At 49.2% G+C, this 22,233-nt stretch overlaps 1 protein-coding gene across 3 annotated transcripts in view; it reads left to right on the top strand.

Annotated features, from left to right (window-relative positions):
* Rbp6 (RNA-binding protein 6) overlaps positions 1–22,233 on the top strand; it is a 1,084,430-nt gene that overhangs the window by 153,411 nt on the left and 908,786 nt on the right. For all 3 annotated transcript variants that reach the window (XM_075684111.1, XM_075684110.1, XM_075684112.1), the window contains exon 3: positions 14,044–14,125. In XM_075684111.1, coding sequence (XP_075540226.1) covers positions 14,044–14,125 — 82 coding nt within the window. The remainder of the gene's footprint in view (positions 1–14,043; positions 14,126–22,233) is intronic.

Below are 22,233 nucleotides of genomic sequence, written 5' to 3'. Positions count from 1 at the left end.
TGGCGCAGACGTCGATCGGCCAACTGTATATCAGTTTCAGTGACCCCCTCGTGACCTGAAGGTGGACACGTCCGAAGCCCCTACAGAGGACGAGCCACAACTTATGAGACAACGGATGAACGTTGAATCTCCGATCGTCAGTTCGAGGCGATGTGGTTGGCGCTCCGTTCTTGCTTTATCTTTTTTAGGCTTTTTACGAGCGTGTCAGTGAATTAAGACAAGAGGAGTAGCCGGCGCTAACAGGCACCAGCATCTCGGTGAATACAGTTAATGTCAATAATATTAATAAAAATGGAAATAGTTCTCAGCGATGTATCAACGCCTATGACGTTACATGATTCCGCGGGTCTATTCCTGTTGCATTAAGATGTTGCGAATGACGTTAAAAGCGTCCGTCAATCTATGCTTCCTCTTTAACACTCGCCTTTCTGGAAGGTCTCAGTTTCCGGCGTCTTTCATCGGGAAAGTGCCTTGCCGCGGTATTGGTGTCGTACAACGAGAAATGTCGTTGTGCCGCACTCTGCTTTCCTGCGGCACTAAATGCTTGCACAAAGTGTGCGGCGATTGTGCCATCACAACTGGCCCGGCCGTGCAGGGTGGCAAGGACACCTTCAGGATCCTGCCTCGGAAGTCAGAGGCCACGACGGGCGAGTCCGCTTTTTGTTCGCGCTACGTTCCTCCCCTTTTGAACCCCAATTTGGCTTTTGTTTTCCCGCGTGACCTTTGTTAACCCTTCGCTGTTTCCAAAGCGGGTGTGACCTGACGGTCGGGTCTGGCCTGCCAAGGCGGATGCATTCTTTATTGGCCCTCGTGTCAGCGAGGGCGGGCCGACGTGGCTGGCTCGGCCGACTCGAACGCCACGGGCACGTGTCTGTCCGATCGTTTGTCGTTGCGCTCTCGAGCAGCATGCAGTCGGACAGGCGGGACGCGGCATTCGTCCAGCCGAAACAAATGCGAGGTACCAGAAACGGTAAATTACGCATTGCGACTATCAAATGCATACTTCGTTAGAAAGTTCCTCGTGCACTTTTAGAAAATCATGCAGCAAACAAAAATAAAAAGGACAAATTTCAAACTTGGTAGATTTATTAAACGCGGGTGGCGTGACGTCACAGAGAATGACCACCATGAGCCCAATACCCTTTAAAAGCGCCTTGTCAAGCGTGTCAGAGACCCGTTATTTCTTTCAACACGCAACAATGGTTAAGACAATTTGGGAACAGCTACTGTGAGCCTATTGCGGTGAGGGGTTCGAAATATCAACGTTGACGCAGTGTATTTGGGAAAATTGCAGCACTGTCAATCGGCAACGACACGTCCGGAACAGTGGAGCGTAGCGTGTGAACGCAGTGCTACGAAGAAAATTAGATAAATTTCAGTAGTTAAAAATTTCGCATATGATATATTTTCATTATTTCAAAGCAACACATAACTCATTAAATTTCAGACTTCGTGTGAAGGAAAGGTGTATAGTTTAAAGGCTACGGAGCATGATCGTGGTATAAGTGAACACCAAAGCTGGACTGACTGATAAATGCAACGAAACAAGAACACAGTAGGATAACAGGATCATTTCTCGCCTGCGAGAAAACGCCATTCGTATAACAATGACTTCGCCGTCTTGCACAGCGAAGGAGATGCCGCATTGTTACGTATTTACGTTAATTGTACCAAGAAAAACGGAAATAGAGAATAAAATAAAAAGAAGCAAACAAAAAGGAGCTTTTGCATCAACGATTAATTTCAACGCTCACACAGTTAGACAGCAGTAGTACCCACTGTAATCGCAGCTGAATGACTTATTCAGGAAAGTTCAACACAGATGATTTCCCCCTCGTGGTGCTCACCAGTGAGCTGACGCGAAAAAGGCTATCCGAAACGAACTCCCTCACATCGACAGAAGCCCAAGTTCCCTAGAGATAGCCCATGAACAACCGCAAGAACCTTCGTACTGGCGTACGCGAGACAAATCCAACCAACGATAATAGAAAGGATCAATCAATCAATCAATCAATCAATCAATCAATCAATCAATCAATCAATCAATCAATCAATCAATCAATCAATCAATCAATCAATCAATCAATCAATCAATCAATAGTTTATTTCATGTGCCCAGGAACAACACTAAGGTCCGAGTTCTGGTGCATAGCGAAACAAAAACAAGAAAGGTAGAAATGTAAGACAACTACAACAAAAGTTATGTGGTAAAAAAATTCGATGAAAAAAGAAATACAACTGCATAAGCAGCTGCATAGCACTACACAAAAACGCACAATCGTGACGGATAGATGGGCGGCTGGAAAGAAGGTTCAGGAGAAAGTGCGAAGCTCGGAGCAGAAAGAAGACGATACGTTTCGAAAGATGTCAATATGGTCAAAATGACAGTTACACAAGACGCTCTGTGGAGAGGCGAGTGTCTGCGGGAACAGGCAGGCGGAGACAGGCGCTAGGTTCCATGGTAGTGTTCTGCGAAACGCTCAGTGAAACAGAAGGCTATTAGATCCGAACGTTAAATAAATTCATGAGTAATTTTGTATAAGAAGAAGGAAGTGTAGGAAGAATGAAAAGTGCGGGGGGGGGGGGGGTCTGCGCACGTTACAGTCTTGTGATGTACACGCATAGCCAGGTAGGTCTGCTTCGGTGCCGCCGTCAGTAGGTGTTCCCCCGCTTGGAAGCAGCGCCCACTTGTTTTTGTGGTTGGTTGATGCAAATTGTTGCTATACTTACGTTGTTGCTGCGGTATGCGTACAGCAGGGGCTGAAATATCATCCTCTCTTAACGGCGCCACCCAAGCTTTGCGGTGATCGGCCTTAACAGCTCTTCTGTTTTCAGAACGTGGCTGCGACAAACGCAGCCACGTTTATCGTATGTTGTATATTTAGTGTGCATTTATAGTTCACTTAAGCATAGTAGTCATGCTTACAAGGAAACCGCGTAATGCCTGTTTCTGGTAAACATATTTGTCTTTGCGCAGTATTTGCTGGTTCGGACACTTTGTGATGACATTAGCAACGCCGGGAGTTTATTTGAAAATAAATGGCATGACCGGCCTTTCAGTTGCCTGTTTCCTTAAGTTTGCAACACTCAATAAATAACGACGATGGCAATGCCCACAATACGAAATGCGTAACCCAGCTTTGCGGTGATATTAGGTTAAACGAAGTGAGCTTGCCCACGAATTCCTTGCCGCTATTTCTTGCACCTTTGCGACTGTTACGATCTGTGAAGACAGCCATTTAGAGAGCCCCTGCACAGACGCCAAAGCCACTACGAAGAGCGGGTTTTAATTTGCAGCGCAGCCTGCGGATGGCCAACGGGCACGTGTTGCAGCTGGAGAAACCTGTAACAGCTAGCGCTGCAATAGTATAAACTCGCACGGCCCCAAATAATGCGCTTCTCTCTCGCAGTCATGGGGAAATTGTTTCAACGGTGGTCAACTGCCCCGAAGCCGGCTCCTGCCCGCGTCAGCTCTGTGGCATACGGCGCGCACTTGTCGTCGCCTCTGCCAAGACGCAGCTGTCTTCGTTCGTGGCAAACGGGAAGGCACCTCCAGCAGGCGGCGCCATTTTCGTCGCTTATGTGGAATCAACAGAAATACGCGATTATTTTAACGGCGATCTGTCGCATTGTCGCAGTCTCGGAAAAAGATTGTTGACCTAGTGTTGGTATATGTGCAGTGACTGCAGTCGGTTCAAAATGAAGTGCCCATGCGTTTAAACCGACGGACGAAAAAAAAAAACTTTAATGAGAAAAAGACCTGCATGGTTGCCAGCCCGGGCTCAGGCCACCCGAGCATTATGTGCGTTGAGGCATAGCCTTTCCACCGCTACCCGGGACCGCTGGATAGCCCATAGTTGGTCGTCTAGTTCCGAGCTAGTCAGAGCGCTTAGCCATCGCTCCTCGAGAAGGTCCGGTTCTGTTAGGATAGGATAGGGATAACTTTAATAAAGTGCCGGCAAACGACGGTTTAACGCGTCGTGACGCTGGCCAAGCGTCGACCCGGGGTTATACCGGTTCTATGTTGTCCACTACTTATATTTATCTGATCTTTGTGCGCTTCCATAAGATGTGTGCCATGTCTGCGTGTTCGTGCTTGCAAAGTTTGCCGCTCGCGTCTCGGTATTGTGTTGAATTTACTCTGTTTAAATTTACTGGGTTTCGGAACGTTCTGGTTTGCAACCTTCTCCAATTTGTTTCTTGAAACCTGTCGAGTCGTTAGTAGGGTTGTGGGTATGCTTCTCTTTGTTTCGTATAGTGTGTCAGTATGTCGTGGTACGTGACCAGTCTGTCCCTGTCGTCTTTTATCGCTACTTCGCCGTTGTCGCCTCCTCCGTGTTCTCCATCGCATCCGCTGCAGTCCTTCCCCCTTCCCCGGGGGTTTCGGGGTGTTGGGCCGTCACTGTCCTAGCCGCGGTGGGTTAGTTCTCGCGGCGCTCGGTGGGCCTTCTCGTTGAAGTTGGGAGGGGCATTCTTGGTTACTTCTCCCATATGTGCCGGGATCCAATTGAGGTATTTGGGTGTGATTTTGCCGTTCTTGCAGTCTTCGGCTCTGTGGTTCCGGATTTCGGCCGCCTCGGTGGAGACCCAGCCATTTCTGAAGTTCCTAATAGCCGTCTTGGAGTCGCTGATTATTGTTCTGTCTTGTTCCCGGCCGTTGATTACAGCCAATGCAATTGCCATTTCTTCCGCTGCCTCCGACGATCCAGTCCTTACGTAGCCCGTAGTCACGGTCTTTCCTTTCGTGCATACGACCGCCATTGCGAAGAGAGAGTTACCTTTGTCAGCGCCCATACCACCATTGTCGTCCCGGTTTCGGGGGTACCGGGCGGCGTCTACAAAGAGCTCGGAGGTGCTCTTTGTAGACGCCGCTCGCGCACCGTGGTTTTTGAGAATCGTTTTCGTGCGGCATTTTCTTCTCTCGGCATTGTTCTTCGCGATATTTTCCGTGTTTATTGCGGCTCTGCGTCTTGGGGCCGTTCATTCCGTGGTAGTTTATGCCGATCTTTTCCATGATTTCTCTGCCCGCCTTGGTTCCGGAGAGTCTTTCGAGTTGCGCTATCCTCTATGCTTCCGCGATTTCCTCCAGCGTGTTATGTACCCCTAGATGTGGTAACTTTTCGTTTCTTGTGTGTATTGGGGGAGACCTAGTGCCATTTTGTGGGCTTTTCTAATGAGTGCGCCGATCTTGTCTTTCTCAGTCGTGTTCCAGTGGACGAATGCCGCCACGTACGCGACGTGGCTGATCGCGAAGGCCTGAACGAGCCGTACGACGTTTCTTTCTTTAATGCCCCTCCTGTTGTTGGAGACTCTCTGTATGAGCTGAACGGTCGCCGTGACTTTCTTTTCCAGGCGCGTTATAGTTTCCGCGTTTGTTCCCCTGGCTTTGATCCATAGACCCAGGACTCTGATCTTTTGGACCATGGGTACCTCCGTGTCTTTTCTAGTGGTTAATATGATTCCCCTTCTGTGTAGCTCCGCTACGTCTCTGGTCGGTTTGCCTAGCCTACTGAGGCGGTAGAGCAGCAGTTCCGATTTCTCCGGCGAGCATTCTAGTCCTCCAGATGATTTTCGATTGCCTCCACTGCCCTTTGAAGTCTGTCCTCCATATCGCCCTCCGTCCTTCGTGGTCCAAATCGTAATGTCGTCTGCATAAATGGTGTGGTTAATGCCTTCTATTCGCTTCAGTTTTTCCGATAGTCCGGTCATGACGAGGTTGAAGGGCATCGGTGACACGACGGACCCTTGCGGTGTGCCAGCGCTGCCGACGTCCACCTGGACGCTCTCCTCCTCGTCCACTCTGATTCTGGCTGTTCTTCCCGTAAGGAAATTTCGGGTATAATGATACGTTCGTTCACCCAGGCCGAGTTGCGCGATTCTGTCGAGTTAGGCCGCGTGCTTGACCCTGTCGAAGGCCTTTTTTAGATCAAGTCCAAGTATTGCCCTCAAGTCCCGCCCCGTGGTGTCTATGACTTGTTCCTTGAGTTGTATCATGGCGTCTCGGGTATAGAGCCCTCTTCTGAAGCCAATCGTGTTGCTGTGGTACAGGTCATTTGACTCCAGGTAGCCGTTAACTCTACTCAGGCAAGCGTGCTCCATCACTTTAACAACGCGGGAAGTGAGAGAGATTGGCCGCATGTTCTGTGTTTCTAAGAATTTACCCGGCTTGGGGATGAGGATCACGTCGGACCTCTTCCATTCGTCGGGTATGCCGCCGTTCCGCCAACGCTCGTTCTCACTCTGTCTCGTTGCCTGGTCGTCCAGGTTCCGGAGAATCTTCTGGGTCGCTTTGTCGGGGCCCGTAGCCGACTTGGTCTTGATGGTCTGCAGGACCACCTTTATGTATGCCTCAAAACGGGCCGACCGAGGGACATACTCGCAAAGCGCACCTTCCTGGGCTGGGAGTCTCCCCCGAGCAGAGACGCTTTCTCAAAGCCTCTCACCAGGGAGTTGGCTGCGCCGTTCTCGCGACTCAAAACGGGGCAGCGAGCTTCTCTGCGGCCGACTTTCGTCTGGCGTTCGTCAAGTGAACGCCTTTGCAACCAGCTGCCTCAGTCGGCGCACAAATCCCCGGGCTCTGTTCCTCGAGCCTCTTCTGTGGCGCCATTGTGCACTGGAACAAAAGTCTCGGCTTGACTGCAGGCTGCTTACCGCAGTCATCGCGAACGTTCGGACCACTTTGTCTACACTTCATGGGGTTATACTGAGCACGAGGTCATGGGATCGAATCCCGGCCGCGGCGGTCGCATTTCGATGGTGGAGAAATGCGAAAAAACACCCACGAATTCAGATTTAGGTGCTCGTTAAAGAACCCCAGGTGGTCCATATTTCCGGAGTCCCCCACTACGGTGTGCGTCATAGTCAGAAAGTGGTTTTAGCGCGTCGTAGTCGTCGTCGTCATCATCATCATCATCATCCTAGGGTGTACCAGTTAACTTGGACCAAGATTCTTTAAAAAGTCAGGAGCTCTAGAGAAATCGTACCGACTGCATAGTAGCCGTAGTCGTATGTACTTACGGCCAGTATATTTTCATCATGAATTATTATTTAATTAATTACTTTTAATTTGTGAACCCTTCAATCATTGCTTGAATGCCAAACATATCAATTACAAAGTTGTAGGGCACCTCAAATAACCTCCGAATCAAGCATTTGTTTAGTGCTCAGCTTTGCCTCATGGGTTTTTCCGAGAAAAAACAAAAGCGCGCGAAACATCCAAAGTACACGCGCTCGAGCGCCCCTACTCAAGCGCTTCCAAGCGAATAGCCACGGATACACGGCTTTACCAGTGGCGGCACTTTGATACAGGGCTTGACGCTAAGTGATGGTCGCGGTATCAAGAGAATACGCCGCTGGCGCATTGATAAGCGTAGCGGAGCCTTGTACGATGCGGCGACAAGAGAATGCAGCCGTATATCTTTCAATGGTTGTTTGTAGGCGCTTGAGTAGCGGCGTGCGAGTGCGCATCTATTTCGTATTTCGCATATTTCGCGGGCTTTTGTTCTTTCTTGGGAAAAACAACCAGCACCACTTTAGCACAAAATACGTGCTTGATTCGGAGGTTACTTAAGGTGCCCTACAACATTGTAATTAATGTGTTTGCGATTCAAGCAATAATTAAAAGGTTCACCTATTAAAAGTAATTAATTGCATAATAATAAAACATAAATTATGTGGTTTTACGTGCCAAAACCACTTTCTGATTATGAGGCACGCCGTAGTGGGGGACTCCGGAAATTTGGACCACCTGGGGTTCTTTAACGTGCACCTAAATCTAAGTACACGGGTGTTTTCGCATTTCGCCCCCATCTAAATGCGAATTAAATAATACTTGGTGAAGAAAAAAATACTGGCTGTAAGTACATATGACTACGGCTACTATGCAGCCGGTACGATTTCTCTAGAGCTCTTGGGTATATTTAAAACCTTGGTCCAAGTTAACGGGGGCACCCTGTATAGTACCAGCAATACCCCAATCAAATCGGTGTCATCTTATGACATGTAGGCATGTTTGCATTTTAGACAGCTGAAAAAATGCGTTGACCAGTTTCTGTTGTCACGTTGTTTCGGCTCCGAGGTACAGCTCACATCTACAGAATATGTGAACTATATATGAAAAAACATGCTCAAATTGAAATAAATCTAGCTCGCTGACGAGGCAGTGCTTGCGGGTATAACCTAGACGTCGTCCACGTGACGCGAGTCCATGGCGACGGTTGCGACGGTCTCGCACACTTCGCACCTCATCCGGGTTCACAGAAAGCGTCGCACGCGATGCGGATTCTTCTCTCTTGTTCCAGGCAAGTTTGGCGACGCTTCGCAACGACTAGTCGACGTTGATCGAACACATGCGGTGCGCATCTGCTCGGTGGGCATTCTGGACGTAATCTTTTGTTACGCGAACTAACACGCGACCGGTTCTGGAACTCGTTCGGCTGCCGAGAATGTCACACACTTCTCGTCTTATGCGACTGAATCTGGGCGTCTGAAATGCCTTCAGCGGCACCGCTACTGCGTTCGGCGCTTGTGCAACCGCGACGCAGAGGCGGGTCCGCTTCCGTGCACCTGTCTGGCATTGCGGCTTCGCTCGCCGTGGAAGCTGCGGCAGCTGCTTTCAGTCAAGGCCGCCCGCGGCTCCCATGGCGGTGTTTGCTTTGGCCTCTTCCCTGCCGCATTCGCGTGCGCTGCCTGAAAACGGATTGCATAATTAAATTTCTTGCTCTACGAAATAACTCTTTCCTTGGTCTGTGCGCAGCAAGCGTGCAGTGTTTTGGTGGGAAGGATGCTGATATACACAGGGACACACGGAAGGGAACCAAAATGAGGGAGATGCTCATTCGCTTTTGAGCGTTGTTTAGTTTGACCTTGACGTGACTGCAACGGACCGGCAAGAATCGAGGACTTCCTATAACAGTGCGGCGTGATGTACGTGGAGGGCAGTTACAGCCAGGGTTGCAAGCTTTGGGCTGACATCTAAATATTGCGGGCGAGCTCTTTGTGCCCAGTTGAGCACGGGCCATGTGGGAAAGCTAATTGATCTAGGGAATACACGAAAAGGACACAGGCTGCGATGTCTGCGATGCCATTTGCTCGGTTATAGCGAATAGCACTCTGAAACCTGGATTGAGCATAGAGTAAATCACGACCGGCAGCCTGCGGTGCTTGAAATCCTTCTACCTGCCAAACTGAAAGGTAGAGAGAAGGAAAGAAAGTAAAATAACTTTGGCAATTGCTGAATGAGCTCTCCAGACGAACACGTTCATCCCACCAGTGCTTGCTGCTTCTTTTCAAGCTTCCGTAACTACGACAGGTATGCATTTGGGCCCATTGATCCGGTTTCTGCACAACTACGCGTAAGTGAACAGTGCAAAGATAGCAGGAGCGATGCTTTAGCTGTTTCCCGTCTTTTCACAAGGCACTTGTGGAGGGAGAGAAAGCGAGAAGAGGAAGCGTAGTCGGTCAGACGAACGTCCGCTTTGCTTCCGTACACTGGGAAGAGGTTAACGGAAAGAGGCAACAAGAAAATAGGGAGGGAGCGCACTTGCGACGCACACATTATAGGGTGCACAGCAGGACTACAATCGCTCACGCAGGCCGGTGTTCTTCACAAACTGCTGAAGCGCACGAATAGGGTCGCGCGCCTCCGTTGACGGACGAATCAATTACGCGTGCCTGCCTTTCATCGCACCCGCCGTGCCCTCATCCGTACAAGCATTGGCCACTTCTGGCGGCACATGTCGCAAGCGACACCGGGGCTGCGCGAGCGAATGATGCGTCTGCGAACGAACAGAAACCTGCATGAAATTCGGCTCCCGTTTCCTAGCTCAACATCGCCGTTCGCAGGGGCATGGAATGTGGGCCCCCGGTTTGCATCGCTTTGCCTTTTTGCTGTACTGCTGCGTTGCGTGTTGTGATGGTGTGAACAAGCACTGCAGAGTATTGCCGTAGAGAAAGAAAAGAAAGAGTGCACACTCCCATACACCCCAGTGGCCCAATCGACCCTAGCGCGCCTGGCGGTTGGTGATAGCAACTGGCCTGCACTTCCTGTTTCGGTTTCGCTGGCGCGAAATTTGGATTACCCCGCGTAACCGACGTTAGGCTGTAGCGGAAGCTTGTCATTTCAGACCACTTTTCGTCACCCAAATGGCAAAGATTTTATTTGTGGTTTTGGTTTAGCGATTCCATATTTTGTCGAGTTCAATATTTGGTGTGAATTGAGGTCGGGACGCAATCTTTATTTCGGTTAAGTTATAACAGATGGAGATAGAGGTAATCATAATTCACTACGGCTTTGTCCATCGCGCTTGTCTTCTGTGTTTTGGCACAAGCGGTCATATGTATCAAAGAGACAGTTTCCGCAATGTTTTTATTCCAAGGCAAGATAGGCTTCTTCTGGGTTCTGCCGTTGTTAAAGCACCGCGACACACAGCAGCAGCTGCCGTAGCTTGGACCGTCGGACGGCATGGCATCAGCACGGTCTGAAAATGGCAATACGTTCACGCTTCGTTCATTACCAAAAACATATGTACACGTCACAACTGTACCAGGAAACCGCTTTGAATGAATAGCGAACCGATGCACAATATAAAACCACCGACACATTCTGACCTCTGGCCCATAAAACTCGGACTTACAAGGATAAATGTTAAGACCCCGGACAGGGGTGCCCAAAAGTTCCCAGGCCGCCATCTTATGTAATCCCACGGCATCGCGGCCTGTAAACTTTTGCACACACCTGTACGTACTCAGTATAAGGAGTACATTGGTAGGCATAATAGCAGGTCACATAAGCGTGGTAAAGATAAATCCGAAGCGTCCAAATACGACGCCTTTGTTCAAATGCGCGCCACGCCACGCCTACGCGACAATACGTTGTGCAATGATTTCCGCCGCGAAAGAATTGTACGGAGCCGAAAGTTAGTAGAATGCGCAGTACTTCCCAACACGCCAGCCGCAATAAGTACATGCAGTAGTCATTGGGGACTTTTCCCCACCGTTACTTTTATGTATAAACAAACCGTACGGACGTATACACCACCGTCCGTCCGTGCGCCGTAGAGATACACCTCGCCGCAGTACAAAACGCAATAGGCTACGCTCGCTGTTTATGTCACATGCCGTTGTTTGCCAACAATATTAAAATATTCTGGAGCACTTACTCTATAGGGCAACGAGCAAGCAAAGCTTGGCTACAGCGTGCCTAACGTCCTGCTTTTCTTTATTTAGGTCGCGCCCGTCACCGAAACGCCGTTCTCGGTCTGAATCGGCGTGGCGTCTTTTACGGTCTTTCCAGCGTTCGTCAGCCTCTAGAACGGGCCAACGAAGGGACGGTCAACTGTCACGCGATTATGTAAACGCGGGTTAGGAATTCACTTTTCTCGAGGCCGGAATTTTCCTGAAATATGCAATTCCTGATATTGACCTTAAGCGTTGTCCAGCAGATCGTTTTTAGTCCGCCAACACGAACTATTTCAATGGAGCGGTGATACCGTGGTTATCGCAAACAGCGCTGGGCAAGAACGGTTTACCCTCGCAAACCGAGGCGCAGCGTCTCGAGTGCGTCTGACAAGCTGCGAGTCGCAGTGCAGTGCACAGCCGTGAAGCGGTGCAAGTTATTGGCAGCTTCGCGTTGTTTGATAATTTTCACGGAACGCAACCGACAAAGATTATTCCGTTCTCGGTGGGGGTAGCAAGAAAGCACATCGTACAGCCCTATCGCTACGCGTTTCTTGAGGGGGCATGCTTTTCGCATTGTTTGCGTCTAGCCGCCTCATATAGAGCCGCAAACTGTTTTTTTTTTTATTTTTGGCAAACCTCATCGCCCTCACAAGTCAGTTACTCCAAGCTTCGCTTGAAAACGGGACTCACCTGTCACACACGAAAACACCGCCGCAGCCGTCGTTCACGAAGCCTTCCCGCTGGCACGCCGCTGGTACACGAATCGTTGATTTCTTCTCGATGGACGAATGGTGATTGGTGTTGATGACAGTACGAATTAAGAACAAAAAGCACGGAAGGTGTCTTGCAAATTCTGTTTTTATGCATAAGAAACACGCCAAATATGGGCGTATAGTTATTATTTTGTAAAACGATTGAGCAGAATTCATTACATTTTCTTTTTTTGCGCCTGCGTCCTCTGGCGTTTGGTGAGAGCACTAGTTCGTTACGTAGTCGTGACGTAGTTCCTGAGGCCAGATTTCTCGGAGTGTCCGCTCTTAGTCTTTTTATTTCTCTATGGTACTGCTGTCATCACAGCGCCACTAGTCACGCGAGCGTCATCGACATCGCGGGTCTCGCAAGCCCAAGCGTCACGAGCCCCGACGCGGCGGCACAACAGCAAGCGAACCAAGAAACGCGACGCGCCTCCTTAGCAGAATAAATATTAATAGGTACTGAGAAAGGAGGGACAAAGGTTTGCGAAACACTGGGGCTTTCACATTGAAGATGACAAATAACGTGGCAGGTTCGTTCGTATAAAGCTATGGAAAGATGTGAGCGGAACCATACGGTGATATTCACAATTCTTAGAAGGTCTGTGTAAAAGTTTGAAAAAAGCGCAGTATCGGAAGGTGCTTTTTTTCTTCTTTTTTAGCGCACCTCAGCTGACAAACGGCAGCCTCGGAAAAAAGTAATCATGTACTTAGCGAGCGAGCGTGTTTGCTAGTTCGTGTGTTATTGGCGTCCATGCAGAAAGAAGTGAGCCGAGCGTTAGTGAGCCAGTTCACGCTTCCCGTCTGCAGGTTGAGCGGCGACATGCTGACGCTATTGCCACTCTCACTAAACAAATAGATCAAAGACCCGTTTTATAAATGTCGCCGCTCCAGGAGCAATATGGCCTGCCGGCTCGGTCACGACACACATTGTTTTGGCCGCTGGTGTTGCAATTCTACGCGGCGCGCGACGCAGAGAGAAGCACGCCGCGCCACACGCTTTCCCGCAGCGCGGCCGGCGTTGGCGCGTTAATTGGGACGGCAGCCACCGTCCCCGCTCTCGTGGATCAATGCGGCTCCGCCTGTTCGCGCCGCCCGGTCGGTGCGGATGTGCCGAGATTGACAGCAGCCGCCAACGGTGCGCGTGCCATTGTTTCCCTGAGACTAGATACGTATGCGACAGGAGGAAGTGCCGCCTTCTTTCACGACCACGCCAGCATTGAGATTTTCGAAATACGACGTGCGTGGTGGGCACGAATTGAGAAAGGGAACTTTGCAAGGTCGTTGCGGGTAATTCAGTTTGGAGATGTTTTTACGTAAGAGAAAGGTTTCTTTGGATGTCTGCAAAAAAAAAAAAAAGTTTGCTGGTTGTTCTGCGGACGAAGTGAGCAAAATGCAGCGAACAACTGCAACTTAGATGGGTACGAATGCGAAATTGAGTGGCGGATGCCTTCAATGGTCAACTGAAAGCTACGTACAAGAAATGTATATGCCGAACACTTAGTGTGGTGTGCAAACTGCCCGGGTTCCTATTGCCTTTAATATTTTAGAAATCACACTAGCCCCGAAAGAGTGGTATTGTGCATGCACTTATTATGTATGACCAGGACAACCAGAGATAGCCCTAACCTTCTGTGGGCGTGGACGCACAGAAAGCTGGTATTGTTCGAGAGAGAAACTATTCCAGCCATTCCTAATACTGGACATAATGCGAGCGAAGGCAGCTGGCGATTGTCAACGAGCACTCACGAACGAAAAGCTCCGTGATCCCTGCTTGGCTAGCCTTCACAGCACGGGGGTAATTAAGGCAGAAGGACGCTCCTTTAGCTCGCTTGCACGCGCAAGACCAGCGTTTGCTGCCATTTTAGGCTGTTCTTAAAAAAGATAATTTGCAAATGTGCCAGTACAGATAACAGGTGCGTAAATGCGAGGGACGAAGTGCCTACTTGTTATTGCACTTCCGTTACAGTATTCATAACGCAAAGTTATTAACAAGCTTGCTCGCCGAAAAGTTGTTCAACTTGTGGAAAATATTGGGAGAGAGAATGCTGATCTTTAACCTCTATAATATTGTGCTTCATGAAGGTTTTCCTTTTGTTGTATACTTTTACAGAAGGATTACGGGAGTACTTCAGCAAGTTTGGTGACATCACGGAAGTCATGGTCATGAAAGACCCCTCGACGCGGCGCTCTCGGTAAGCTTGCCAGCCTTCACTGCGGGAGGAGGAAAGCGGAGAGGAGAGTGCAGCGAAACCATGAGGCGGAAAGCGGGGGAGGGTAGACGCGGGAGAATGAGGAGCAAAGCGGAGTGCCGGCGGCCACCACGGGGCACGCGGCGAGCGCCGAAACCATGGAGGAAGGGAGAATACAGGAGGGAGCATTGCGTCACGCAGTCAGCCTTAGTGGTGGCCCAACACGTGACCTCTTGCGTCGAGATCACGGAGCAAGAATCGAGACTTGCTGGGACGTTTGTTTCCCAGTAGCTATGTCAGAAGTTCTTATTCGTTGCGCGCCCGTTCAGCTGCCCTGCCGTGGCTCGGCCGGCAGAGCGGTAACACTAAAGGCTCAATCACACCGGTGACCTGAGGAGGTGCGACTTTCGACTTAGAAGCGACTCAACGCGACCGACGCTCAGCGCGACCGCTCTAGCCGTCGAGTTCCCAAGGCAAATCCACTTTTAACGAGTTCTCAGGATATGACACCAGTTTCGAGATATTATTTCCCGAAATTTGCGCAGAAATGCATTCGCGTTTCAGCTACCTTATTAAGATAACGTCCTTTTATGCATTAAAGCACAGAAGTAACTGGAACGCCAATGCATAGCTCAGGAAAGTTCGGGAATTAATATATCGAAACTGGTGTCATCCTGAGAATTCGTTGAAAGTGGATCCGCCTTGCGAACTCCACGGCTAGAATTTATAAATTGCAACATGCGCCGTACTGTAATTACTTAGAACTTAATGAGGTACGTTTGGTTAATTATTCGATTGTGCATTGTAATGTGCGCCTTTTCGATTAGACCAGCTGATCAAATATGATTGTGCCATCTGCCACAGGCAACCTTTAAAAAATTTTGAAAGTGTTCGCTGAAACAGTTAGTGTAGTGCCTGGAATGACGGTAATATGCCACACGCGTTGTGCTGCAGAACAAAGTGAGTGACTTGAACGCAGAATTTTAAGGAACACTTGGTCAACGTAGCTCCCGTGACGTCACCAGATTAACCAAGATTAACCACCATAAAATAAATTTTAATTGTAGCACCATTCGATTAACTAGCTCATGCATATTTATTGGTTGGTCTTATCCATTCATGTTGTAAGAAATCTTAAATATGTGCCCGCCAAGTCTGTACAGGTGTGAGCCAATATATTGTAAGTGTGGGTGCCAGCATCCGCATACTACATCACTGATATGGAGTAATTAATGTTGATCTTCCCACACGTTTCTTTTTTGCCGCCCAGTAACAACTTGCTGGGATGAAAGGCAGCAAAAGCCTTTGCCTGTGCTCAAGCTGACGTCGTCGTTTTGTGTTTAGTCTCCGAACAGTTTTTCGCACGGTTTGCCACTCTCTGAGGGATCGGGTACAAGGGTACTGCGTTTATCTTGCAGCCTCTATTTTATAGTGGTGCATGGAACCACTGTGAGGGCTTGTTCCACATCATTCATGTGAAAGTCATCTCTCGCCTATCGAAACCGAGCCATATTCTTTGATAAACCGAATTTCCAACGTCCCTAGCGGCAATCGAACGATAATCACAAATAGTTTCATCGTCTAAAGACGCTGATACAGAACGCGCTGCGGTACAAGCTAGCCGATTCCTTATTTCGGGCAGAATAGCAGAAAGCAGGAAACGCTTATTCGGAGGAGCCTGCTGGCCGTGCGTCCACGCTGCCCGCTCGACTGCACACAATTGGCTCCGGCTGAGCGACGCGCGCGATACGCGCGTTCAACCGCGCGTCGGCGCGCTCCGGCGACCCGCAGGCCTCGGCCGAACAAAGGCGTCGGGCAATGCGAGCATCTCGGCCTCTGCAGGGCTTGTCCGCGACTCTATGCGACATATGTACATATATAACGCGTTATCGGGGATGCGTACGGCATCTTGTGGCATTTCGTCTAACCGCAATCGCTCAGACATGTCTGCGTGTTCTGCGTGTCTGCGTGCCTAAAGAAGAAAGGAGGCGTCTTGTTCACCATCACGCCGCTGCCGAAAATTTACACACGCAGCGCAGTCGCGTACACACTTGCAAATGCTAGGTCTGTGCGTTTGAGCTGTGCGCCACCAGGTGGCACCACCAATAGCCGCGGTGGTTGCTTAGTGCAGCTGAGCACGAGGTCGCGGCATCAAGCCGCACTTCCATAGGGACGAAGTGCAAAATCACCCGTGTACGTGAATTTAGGTGCATGTTAATAGAACCGCAGGTGGCGAAAATTCATGGGGCGCCCCCAACCACGGCGTGTCTTATCGGATCGTGGTTTTGGCTTGTCAAATCCCATAATTTTTCTTGGCGCCACCAACCTGTCTGCCCAATTTTACGTCTTCGGTAACCCGGTTTCCGCAAACGGCAACAAGTTTTGACAAGCTGAAACCTTTAATGCTTATACACCGACGTCTACATGTTCCGATGGCTGCTACCCACTCTGGGCAAGCGTATTGGTAAAGCATAAATATAAACAAGGGCCAACTTACGCTCAATCCACATGGCGTACCGCGCGCGTGGCGCACGCGGGCGGGAAGCTGTACAGGTTGCACACAGGGGCGCGAATTCCAGTTTACGTTGCTCGTGTTAACCAGTGTAAACCACAATTCTTGCATCTGTCTGTTACATGTGCAGTTTTCCGCACGTCCGCACGCGGGGTTAAGGCCGTGCGGATGGAGCGTAGGTCTTCGATTGGCTATCGCGGTAATGAATTTGTCATATTTGGCTGTCAACTTTGTCATGAATACTGTGAGCAAATTTACTCTTGCTTGTAAGTGTCTTCAAACAGATTTCATATGCGCAAGTGAATTAGACTTCATTTTTGAAGACAAAAAAAGTACAGGTATTCACCGGGTCAGTCTGTGTGACTCAGAATATAGCGATGTACTGTATGCTGTAGAGCTGATCTTTCGTACGTGTCCTAAATTTTCAGACGTCTTGTCGTTTTTATGTCCTATTTTCGGTTCTTATATTTACAATTTTGATTTTTTAGAACCATAGCGTAGCATCTGACGCATTTGTGAGTTCTTGGAGCAGTTTAGTGACTCGTGCGTTTTGTAGGTCTGTTTCGTGAACTACGCATAAGTCAGTACTGCTCACTACACGTGCTACGTAACATAACAGATATTGCGTATTAGTGGTTTTTTTCATTTTACTGTCACTTCCATTTTCAAATTACGGAGACGAGGGCTGGAACATTTCACCAGCAGGTTTCCCCGTAATCGAGAGCAACTTTTTTTTTATATAGTGTACTCATTTACGGTATCTAGGCGCTTCATGACGGCACATTCACCGAAGCACGCCATATTTCGAGGTGTTCAGCCATACGCTTAGCATTGTTGTGCCACACTGCGTGCCTACATCGAGGCAACGGGTGCGTCCCCCACCTTACCTCCTTTTTCTGAAGTGGTTGCCCTTGGTGACAACCGACAAACTTCTAGAAAACTGCCGAGCCCTTTTCGTGGGTCGAACTGTGTACTCCGCAGGCACAAAGCACCACGACGAATCCGCTGGCAGCCTGCAGAATTCCACATAAGTGCTGACCCTTGCCGTGGAGACCGGTTTTATGCAGCTTGGACTTCTCATGCTTCGATGAAAGAGGAAAGCAACTAGGTTGACATAAGCACCGGTCCTGCCTCGTCCCTGCCGACGATGGGACGCCAAAAGGAATTTAGGCAGAGCCGGCCCATTTTTAGCAGACAGTGTCACCACCAGTCGGTTTGGTGCGCTCTTCTTCTTCGCTACTTTATGCTATTACCTGCTATTAGCCGCTATATGTAAATATTGTGTAACGCTTTTCGTCCCCTCCTCATCCGCTTCAAGAGTCCGTCTCTCGTCCCGCTCCCCGAATCGCAATAGCATGTAGAAAGATAACTCTTCCTGCTGCTTCGCCGAATAAGAAAGGACCCTCAGACAAACTCCAATGACACAGTGCAGGAAACAATAAGTTTCGGGGAATCGTTCGCTTGTTTTAGAAACTCAGTATGGTTAGCGGCTCCCGAGAGTGATCTTGTTCAACAGCTCGAAACGAGACAAAGGTCGGCAAGAGAGGTCTCGTTTCGCGCTGTTCAATTCAATGGGCCACCAACTAGCCTGGTCTCGTATACCTCACTCCCAACAGTGAGCCTGAAGCGTGTTGAGCTACTCAGGAAAACAAAAACTGTGACGAGAATGCTCAAAGGGCCACGAGAGGTCTCTGCGACGCCTGCAGGAGAGAGCGGGAGAGACAGGCGCGAGAACAGCGCAGGCGCAGTCTCCCTTCGGTGGGGTTGGATGTGAAGGGAGAGTAGCTTACTTTGGCTCGGGCGCATGCTCCTTGGTCCCTGCGGATGAGAACGTGGATTTGGGGCACGCGGGAATTATGAAGATAATTTACTTAGCGCTGTTGCCGCCTAAGTATAAGTGGTGGTTCCAACGTGTGCGGCCCAACTCGTCGGCACACGAACCCTCACTGTGGGAATTGGTGAACTCTCCAGGCCCAACCTGCGGGTTGGAGAGGCCAGTATTTCCTTCCCGTTTGCCGAGGCACGTTACCGATCGCTGTTGAGTGATGCACTTCGCGTCGACCACTAAATATGCAGATTAATTCCTCGAGGCATTGCGCAAGCGCCAAGACAAACCTTTGAAGGTGGCTCTGTGGTTCGTCGAGGTGTGCCTCAATACATGGGGCCCCTTCCGCCATTGATCTTTAGTTTCCATTCGCATGTTTTGTTAAAGTAAGGGACCCGCGACGTCCGGCCTGCAACTTCTGCTGCCGTGTGGTCGTACTGACAGAACATGACAGGTGCTTACATATATTGCTATACCTAGAACATAACGTGATTGCGCTACATTACAGTTATACTTCAGAGAAGCTGCGAGTCCTGCCAACTGTGGGCTAAATAAACTGATGAACAGCAACCACTAACGTGTTTCAACTTCATGTGACAATTTCAATGTCATACTAAACTTATGTGCGCACTCCAAGTGTTACGTCCATTTCTGGTTTGGACTTATATTTCGTATTTCAAGAATTAGAGCATCCGCGCATCTCATCCATGCATACCTTTTCACTTTACGGTCAGATAGAACGCGAGTGCATACTATTGATTTCATAGAGAATACACTACGTTGCAATCGTTGGTGTTAGATGCATAGCTTAATTCTGCAAATGGGGGAATTGATATGCGATTCTTGAGGCTCTCTTGACAAACAAATTATGCAGATCCAACGCACATGTTGTAATCTATGTGATGCGAAGCTTTCGTGAAGCGATTAATAAAATGCTCTAAATTTGCCCTTTTCATTCCTTCATCTTTGGCGTAAATAAATTTGGTGCGCGCAAGTGTTCACCCGTGCTACGGAATGGGAGAAATGCTATACTGGCTTATATTCACTAATTTCTTCTTATTTGCTAGAGCACAGCTCTTAGGAGCCCGTTCCTGCGTTGAGCGTTGGCGTGCCTCGGCATCCCTCGGCGTCACTCATAACCGAGTGAACGAGCACAGCCAACGATGCCAGAGAGAACGCGGAGCGCAGCGGGCGATAGCGTCGAGAGCGTGAGGAGGAGGGTGCAGCGGAACCATGAGGCGAAAAGCGGAGGAGGAGGGTATGGCGAAAGCGCGAGAAGAGCGTAGTGCCACGCAAGACGGGCTCTGGGGCGCCGATGGATACGACATGGCGCTAGAGTAGCGCGCGTCTTCTGTTCACCGATGACGCCATCGATAAGGCACACGGCGGGTGCGGCTACCGATACTATATATGGAAACAAAGCGCTGCACGAGCGGAGGTCTGTCCGCGGCGGTCGCTGTGAGTCGCGCCCACGCGTCGCCCACGCGCTGCCTCTCGCGATCTTCCGATTGGCGAGGCAGTCGCGGCAGACTTCGCTCTGTCTGCAACGTGCCGCACGAGAGAGATTGTCCGCGCCAGCCAATATATCGCGAAATGAAAACACGTATAGAGCTGCGCTCAAATTTCCATTAGGGAGTATCGTAATTTCTTTAAATGCGCAGGCTGCTTCTTGGCCGATGCCCCGTTGTGGGTACGTGCGATAGTATGGAAATCATTATCATCATCAACGCGCGGCGGCCATCTCAAAGAGCTAATTGTTGTCGTTGTTGGCCTGAGTGGTTGTGGCGCATATTTACAGTGAGGGATTGGCCATGAATCGGGTGGTTAAATTAGGTGGATAAAAAACAAGGGAATTAACAATTTGAATGTGGCAACTTAGGAAGTAATTTTTTTTTGTGAGGAAAGAGCAATCAGAAGAAAACCGTGAATTAAAATAAAAAACGACTAATTGGTAAATAAACAAATAGAAAAACTATGGTAGGGAGGAGGGCTACGACAGTTGGCGGCATGATATGTGTACGGCTTGCCTCTTCGCCAATCCGCCGCTGTGGGCATGTGCCCCTGGTATGAAAATCATCGCAATCGACACGTACGGACTATCTGGAAGTTGGTGATGACAGGAAGAAAGTGTACGTGCGTATGTGGCCTTATGAAAAATTAAGGAGAGAGTAAGATAGCCGCATGTCGTGATGTTTTGTCTGGTGTCAGAGTTGTCACGCGATCATTGGATGGCGTAACTTCGCGCCTCTGCCGCGAGCGAGATGATGACGAACAGCCAAGAAACGAGGCTCCGGCGAGCGCTCTGTCTGCCCGTATTCTATTAGGATTATCACATTTGTTCCATTTCGTAGCAGTGCTGCTCAGCTACTTCGCGATTACCACATATTTACAATTCGACACTTGTACCTATTCAATCTTTCCGCCATATTTTTATTAGTCGCTTAAAATCTTATAACATGCAATTGATTAAGCGGAGTTACGCTGGGCAAGGTTTACATTGAAAAATAAATTTCATTTATCTTATATAGGAACTAATTGCGAGAGACACACTGCCTACTTTTCTAGCATAGCGTTTTCGAACCATCTCTCGACTTATATTAACAGATATTATGCAGTGGAAGTATTATATGTTTTACAAGTCCAGGAATCAAGAACATCGAGTAGTGCGCCGAAGCCGACCCTGGGGCGATGCGGTCGGCTGAACTCTATGGGAAAAAAATCTTTTGCTGAGCACTGATAATCTTTTCGTTAAATTGCACTTTAGGCACTTAATCCCGACAACGGTTTCACGCTATATTTCGCGTCTAGTTTAATTCCGCTGGTTGGATTTTTCTCCTGTAACACTTTTGTAGCCCCATTTAAAATGCACGGGGTGATGTTATAAAAGCCTATTGCATCCCAGCCAGAATTAATCCGCTGATTGCCCTCTAGTGGCACATGCTCTAAGTCACCTTCTATATGTGAGTCCAGTTTGGTTTTATTCCGCAGGGTGAAATTTTTTCCTGGGCGCTGTTGTTCGGCTGCGTTGCGGCGAAGCTGCATTACAGGAGATTCGTGCTTCGTTGAAATGACAGGAAAGGGCATCGTGTCCATCATGTTAAACCTCATGGACTCAAATGTGCTGCTATGATGCGCATTCGCGCCTTGACGTATAAGGACAGATGATACTGTCAAATTCTGCAAGCAGCAGACAGAATGGCTTTGTGCAGCGGCGTCGAAGCGTTAAGCCCGCCTGCGCGCGCTATTTTAATGCGCAAAGGGGCCCGCGTCGCAGAAGATCCCGCGTCGGACGTTGTCTCGGCAAAAATAATATCGAACCACGCATACCCAACCACGCAGGCCTTCCATGTGACGCAAGGAAGTTATTGAAGTAATTAAATTTTCACGGTAAAATATGTAGAAAAATCGTAAAGTGTGACTTACACACAAACTACAGACATGATAGCGTGGGATTTTTGAATATACGAGACAGCATTATTCTGTGACACGAAAACTCAAACCCCTTTTCCAGCGTTTCTACCAATCATAGAGCGGCCATGGCCTCCCAGATTTGCGCGCGGCGGCGCGTGCAAATCTCTAGCCCCGTTTACATGAATGCGACAGTGGCGCATCGCATTTCCAAGCGCATTTGGGAAAGGCGATGCGACGCCGTTTACATGTAGCGCATGAACTGGATGGATGGATGGATGGTTGATTGAGGCTCAGCCCTTTGAATCGGGCGGCGGCGGCGCGCGCCACCTAGCCTTTAATGGTTCTATATGCATGCATACCTAT

This window comes from Dermacentor variabilis, chromosome 3, assembly GCF_050947875.1.
Source record: "Dermacentor variabilis isolate Ectoservices chromosome 3, ASM5094787v1, whole genome shotgun sequence".
NCBI classification, from domain to species: Eukaryota; Metazoa; Arthropoda; class Arachnida; order Ixodida; family Ixodidae; genus Dermacentor; species Dermacentor variabilis.
Note: the sequence above shows the minus strand (reverse complement) of the source record. Positions and strands in the feature narration are given on the sequence as shown.